The sequence below is a fragment of the Cajanus cajan genome, chromosome 7, assembly GCF_000230855.2.
Source record: "Cajanus cajan strain Asha chromosome 7, NIPB_CcT2T_4, whole genome shotgun sequence".
Lineage (NCBI taxonomy): Eukaryota > Viridiplantae > Streptophyta > Magnoliopsida > Fabales > Fabaceae > Cajanus > Cajanus cajan.
The window spans coordinates 39,421,885-39,428,763 of NC_138523.1; the positions used below are offsets into that span (position 1 = coordinate 39,421,885).

General features: G+C 33.9%; 1 protein-coding gene across 2 annotated transcripts; it reads right to left on the reverse strand.

Annotated features, from left to right (window-relative positions):
* Positions 1 to 367: 367 nt before the first annotated feature.
* LOC109817385 (U-box domain-containing protein 3) lies at positions 368 to 6,041 on the reverse strand. Of its 2 annotated transcripts, XR_002241347.3 has the most exons (6): positions 5,744 to 6,041; positions 4,304 to 4,584; positions 3,974 to 4,090; positions 1,871 to 3,778; positions 798 to 922; positions 368 to 700 (listed from the first exon to the last, which is right to left on the reverse strand). XR_002241347.3 is itself a non-coding variant. In XM_020382624.3 (5 exons), the coding sequence occupies exons 1-5, from the start codon at positions 5,751 to 5,753 to the stop codon at positions 854 to 856; spliced, it is 2,385 nt and encodes a 794-aa protein (XP_020238213.1). In that variant the 5' UTR covers positions 5,754 to 6,039; the 3' UTR covers positions 368 to 853. The 2 variants fall into 2 exon arrangements, 1 of the variants encoding a protein (XP_020238213.1); XM_020382624.3 differs by having other exon boundaries at positions 368 to 922; positions 5,744 to 6,039.
* Between the last annotated feature and the right edge of the window lie 838 nt (positions 6,042 to 6,879).

Sequence of the window (6,879 nt, forward strand, 5' to 3'; positions counted from 1 at the left end):
ATAAAGATTACTTAAAGTTAACTCAAAATTATTGTAAACTCCATTTTTCTCAACGATAAATCAAACATAATTGTTAGAATTGATTTGTAAAAAATGTGGTTTATATTTAAATGTTTTTATTCTAAACGCTAGTACCTAATTAATAGTAAAACCCAACATAATTTTTTTATCCAATGAAAAACGTTCATAAAGTTGTTGCAATTCAAAATCAATTCTAAACCCAAAATCAACTTCTTGAATCTTGACATAAAATTAACCTTGCTGAATCCAACCTGAGTGCTTTTGGCAACATAAACCGTGAACTATGGCAAGGCAATGCAATAGGTCAAATTGAAATGGTGGATCACAAAGTTGACACGGTTAAATATATAACAATAAAACAGCTCAAAGAACAGTACAAGGTACAATGATTTATAGTAGATCACAAAATTTTATAGTATATGTACAAATATATACAACACCGACTTGGGATCACAACAGTTATGGTCTAGTAGAATAGCATTGTGGTATACATTTTGCCAAGCTAAAGCTTCAAAAACTTTACTCTCTCCTCCCAAGAGTAGCCACCACAGTACGAAAGAAAATTAGAAGCCCATACAAAATTTGGAAAGTACTAGATACCCCGCAAAATAAGGGAAGAAATGAGGCAGAGAGGAAATGGTGTCGCATTTTGAACTTGAGAATAAGCAATGGCAAGCCACTGAAATAAAATAAGAAAAACAGCTTCTCAAATGATACATGTAAAAATCAAAAGAATGCAATGAAACAAAAGTTCTATAGGCCTAGACAGAAGCTACCACAAGTTACTTAGGCAGGGAAAAAGGGGCAATGAAACAACCAAAATAACAAATTTTCATGATTTTCCCTTCCCACTAGCAGCAAGTTCCCGCAGATTACGAAAATGGCTGAGGAGCTGTTGTGCCTGCATGAACATGTAAATGTCAGTGTTTTCTGTTACACCTTTCAGATTACAAGAGGCACTGTATGCCTTGACCACCAAAGTTTTTCATAATACCTTTAGTAAATTGCTACAATTGAACTTTCCATTTTCCAAGAGAAGGTAAAATATTATTTTGGGGGGGAGGGGATTACGATGGAGAATTAAACTATTGAGAAAATAATTACATCAAAATGCACTGATATAATGTTTTCCAATCACATATTGTCATGTATAATAACTTTGTTGACTTACGTAATAACTACCTTAAAACTAAGGATTTAATTGTGATACACTGACAATGTAAAAAAATTTTACACAATCAATCAATAAGAAATCATGACTTGTATAACTTTTTAGATAGTTATTGTAAAAGTCAACACACTTATCATTTATGATGAATTATGATTAAATGATTGTGTAAAAATGATTTACATTGTCTGTGAATCACCATTAAACCCTAAAACTATTACATAGGATGACATCTAATTGATTAACCCTGTAAAAATATTTACGCTAGTGTATGAAAAGTAAACTAGAGAAAATATTAGAAAATTAGGATGGGGAATGCACTATTGAGAATAGAATTAAATTAAAGTTCACTGCTATAATGTCATCCAATCACATTTTGCCATGTATAATGACTTTGTTAACTTATAATAACTACTTTAAAAGTCATTCATAAGATGATATTTGATTGATTGACCGTGTTTAGGGTTTAGGGTTTACTTAATCTTGAGAAAATATTAGAGAACAATAATGTAGTTCCAAGTTTCAATAAAATGTTTGCATAATTCTGATTGAACCCAAGGCTTCAATTCAACAGTGTTACCATAAGAAGGACAAAAATTCAGCCAAATGCAGCAAACTGACTGGTAGATATAAACAGACAATAAAAATGTTAACCACCAATAAGGATAATAAGTTTCACACCTTTTCCCTTGCTCTTGGTGTACCAGATTGAGATAATCCAACTAGAGGAGGTACAGCTCCTTCTTGCAAAACTAGAGTACAGAACTTGGTACTATGAAGGCATAATTGCAAGAGAATGGAGGCAGCATTTTCCTTCCCTCTCTGAGAACCTGACTCAAGAATTTCAACTAGTAAGGGGATGCCCCCTTCCCTTGCAATTTCAAATCGGCCCTCTGGAATTGTTGACAGGTTTGACAGAAGAGCGACAGCCTTGTCAACCATTCCCTCAGCATGGTCCATTAACCGAACCAGAAACTTCACTGCTCCAGCTTGAACTATCCGAGCTTTATTCTCATGAAATATTGACAGGTTAAATAAAGCAGTAGCAGCATCTTTCTTTCCCCTGAGAGTACCTGAGGCAAGAAGATCCACCAAAGCTTTAACTGCTCCAGAACGGCCAATTCTTGCCTTATTGTTCTCTATTACTGAGAGGCTGAATAGAGCTGCTGCAGAATTCTCCTTGGCGCTGTCATTTCCTGTTTTCAAAACATGGATAAGTGGTTCTATGGCTCCTGCTTCCATGATCAAGGCCTTGTTGTCTTCATTAATTGATAAATTCAGCAGAGCTGTCACAGCATGCTCTTGTGTTACCTTCCCATCTGAATATAGCAGCGAAAGCAAAGGCATCACAGCCCCACACTTCCCTACAATGATACGATTTTCCTTGTTATGCTTTGTAAGGAGCCTCAATTCTTCTGCAGCAGTAGTTTTTGTTTCAATTGAATGGTGGTGAAGGTCTTCAATCAATTTATTGATATGAGATGAGGTGGTCAATTCATCTGATCCTGAGTTGAAAACAGAATGGGAATCAATGCTTGAATGACTATTATTATTACTATCATTATTATTTCCATTCTCCAGCACTCCCTCATATGATCCAGGGTTTTGAAATTGCTTTCCAGATAACCAAGAAGATATCCCTGATTGTTTGTTACTGGGAGAAGGAGGACATGCCTTTGTGATTTCTCCAGACAGCACCTTCACATTTTGATGCTTATTGGATATCCCTGACACATCTTTTGAAACTGCAAGTGTGCAATCGGTACTAGAAATTGAACTTGAAAATGATTCACTTCTGCTGTGTACATATGGGGATTGTTGCTCACACTTTTCAGTTCCTCCACTCTGGCATCCATTGTATTCTCCACATAATCTGAAAGAGTTATCACCCTTTTGCTTTTCGAATGTACTTTCAGTTTTAGGAGATGATCTTGAAATGGAATTGCAACTAGGTAAAGACCCAACACAACAATTAGGAGTTAAATCTTGAGACAATAAATGATCTGAGGGGGATGTTGTACCAGAAGATTTATTGTGCTCGGAGTTACCGTAAAGTTTGACATTATTTTCCTCACACCAAGTTGCTATCATAGCTTTGACAGTATAATTGGGAATGAGTTTTGTATGAGTAAGTCTCTGACGAGTTTTGGGACAAACAGTCAACCCATGATCAAGCCACTTTTGCATGGATTGCCTCTCATATGTTTGACCTGAAGCCACAATAACAGGATCCAACATGAGTTCCAACGATAAAGGACAGCAGAAGTAAGGAGGGATTGAGAGTCCACTCTTGACTACAGGGCACTCAGTTTTCATCACATAATCACGCAAAGTACGGACAAGAATCACGATTTCATTCATCTCTACCAAGTCCCCTTTCATTTTATTGGTTTCGGCATTCAACCTTTCCTTTTCCACAGCAATACTTTCTTTTAAGAGCTCCTGATTTGATGTCAATTTAAGTAACTCAATAATTTCCTTGAGATGCTCCTTGCAAGGTTCAATATTATCTCTTTGGCTTCTTAGTGCCTCTTCTATGTAGACCATTGCCATTTCCTTCTTGAGACACTGAAGTTCCTGGATATAGTGCTGAAAAGTTGCCAGAAATTAGTCTCATACTTAAATAGATAAAATAATTACACCTGAAAATAACATTGATTCTTCCTCCTAAAAACAGGATTTCAATTCTTTTTTCACCTATTTTTATTTTTGGGAGGCTGTGGTGTAGCAGAATAATGATAAAGAAAAAGAGATATAGAAGGTAACTTCCAACTTTGCACATACCTGGAGATTAGCCAAAACTGATGCAGATGGAGGTGACTGCAAGGATCTAACTATCATGTGACAGATATCTAGTGAAGAACTCTGTAACTTGATCAACAATGTACCACCTTGTAGAACCTGAAAATAGAATAATCCCAACAGAACAGTTAGGAGGTCGCAATTAACCTCAAACAACGTAGATAAATGGTGGAGATATTCCCACATTATTGGTTCATTGTCTCTTTCAACTTTCAAATGGCAACAAAGAGGCCAATGATCTTGAACAAGTTGGAAATACAAGTGTTGGATACTGGTATTAGTTTGACTGTAAGAGTACAAGAAATTACTTACACTGTGGATCTTGCTCATCTTTGGACTCCATTTTTCAATGAAATCTCTAGCTTCATTAACCCGCATATCCAAATTCTCACACTCTTTACATAGATTTGCATCTGAAGGGATTTTGTAATCCATGACGTCATCAAGTACTGGTTTCAAACGCTTTAACACCCCAACCATATTATTACAGATCGTCTGAAAGGGTATAGGTTTCATTGTTTGGCAAGAAACCAGATGAATGAATCGAGAAATGCTGTTGATCAGACATTTCACAGAAGTTGTATCTGCCTGACCTGCTCATGTGAAACCATAAAACAAACTAATATTACACGAACAAGAATTCTAAAGGAAGCATTATAAGATATTATGGGAATTGACTTAAAGGTATAAGAAAGTCCCCTATTTAGTGTGTGTTTGGATTAGTGGTGAGTTAAACACTCATCATGATTTTTGGAAGCAACATTGAGGTAAACTCACCACGATTTTGTACCCATCATGATTTTCTACCACCAAACCAAACACACTATTAGTCCTATATTTACTCTTCTTTTTTTTTTTTTTGAAAGGAAGTCCTATATTTACTTAAAACAATTAAATAGAACTCCAGTGCATCGTAGACTCCAATATTGATAAAAATTCTAAATGTAGAACCACAAGTTTCTCTTCATGCAAAAACACATCATGACTAATGATTTTAGTACATAAGCATATTTGAATAGGCTAAAGGAGACAGTAGAAATTTAGACATATACTTTGATGAATCCAACAGCAACAAAACCATAGGTAGATGGAATCCACTTGCAGTAAGAAGGGTCTAGTACAAAATACTAAGAGGTTATTATTGGTCAAGCAAAGGATGCATGCTACCTTACCTTTGTGGAAATAGTAACATATGCCTATCCCCAATGACAATGGTGCATGCAAGACAAGTCAAAGTCCACTAAAGGAGAGAATTTTCAGTTAAAAAATTTCAGTAAGACAACAACGTCCACTTAAAAGACCCTAATTCAACTAAAAAGCGCAAAGAGAATTCTCCATCTTCCGGTAACCACCCAAATAAATTATTCCAAATTAACCTCTTTTTTTGACAACTTCACCCCAGATTTTCAACCAACACCCAAATGGAAAGTATGCACCTTTCCATTAACCAACCAAATAAATCACTAACAAACAGCTCCAACAACAGCATAACCAAAGTTACAAACTTGTTAAGGAGATTTCATCAAACACTCGTAAATTCATAGCACCCCAACTAATCCTCAGAAACCCCAGAAGCCAGCCAAAGCTCAGATTTTTAGTACAAGTGATAGAAGAACTAATTCGATCCACCAATAAAATAAAATAAAATAAAAAGTAGCAGAGAAATCCACCAAAAAGAATAAATAAATTTTTACAAAAATACATTTTGTGAGGAAAAACAGAAGCTTTGGATCATTGCATATTCATACATACCTATATGCATGATTCTGAAACTCAAATGACACAGATAAAACAGATCCTGATGAGGCTCAAACCATAAGGAATGGAATGGAAGGTTCCAAAAACATGTGATTTAAGAACTTCAATGGCTGTCGCTGAAAGCCATCATCTTCCACCATTCATTCGTCCCTGCATTTCTCCCAACAAAGCTGTATGAAAAGCCTGGGAGAAAGGAGAGGGTCCAACACCAACAACAAGGGAAATTTTTTGAGGAAAATAATTTTAAAAAAATAACATAAAAATGGGTTAATGTGGTGGGTCCTTAATGTCATACGGATACGGTTGCTAACTTGGTGTGTTTCGTGGCAAAATTCAATTTAAGAATATACTAATGAACCGTGGTGAGATGAAATAAAATTTGATTTAGATGTAATCGCAGGTCTTATGTTACAGTTTCTTTTCGCAAAATTTGAGGACAGCAAAATACAAAGTAATGACCTTTTTATTAAAAAAAATATATATGTATTACTATTTTTGTGTATGTGAATATGTCAATTCCAATATGCAGTATGCACGATGATTACTTATTTACATGAGTGTAGTAAGAAATCTTCTAATATTCTCTTTATTAGCTGAAATTTATATAAGTTTCACTAATCAGAAAATGAAATTTACCAAATAAAAGATATAACATATTTAATATTTAATAATATTTAAGTAATTTTTTCTTAAAAAAACGTGTCTAAAAATTGTATTCATATCATGCCTCTTTATTAGTATTGAGTATTTTTTTTTTCTTGTTGAATTTTTCTTTTTGGGACATTCTTTTCCTTCGTGACTTAATAATAATAATAATTATTATTATTATGCTATTAGTTTTTTTTCATTAGTTTTTTTTTTCTGGCAGATACTTTTAATTTTTGAGATTTTGGATAAATTTTGAGATTATAAATTTAAAGATATTTAAAATTAGAAAAATGTGTAAAAAAATATTTCAAATGAATAGATAAATAAGAAAAATAAATTTTAATTAAAAATTTAAAATTTAGTCATACAAGTAATTATAATTTGCTAGAAAAATTAACATTAAATTAAAAGTAAATAACAATAATATTAAAAACAAATTTAAGGTGTTTGATTGCTAAAATAAAAACAATTAATAAAGATGA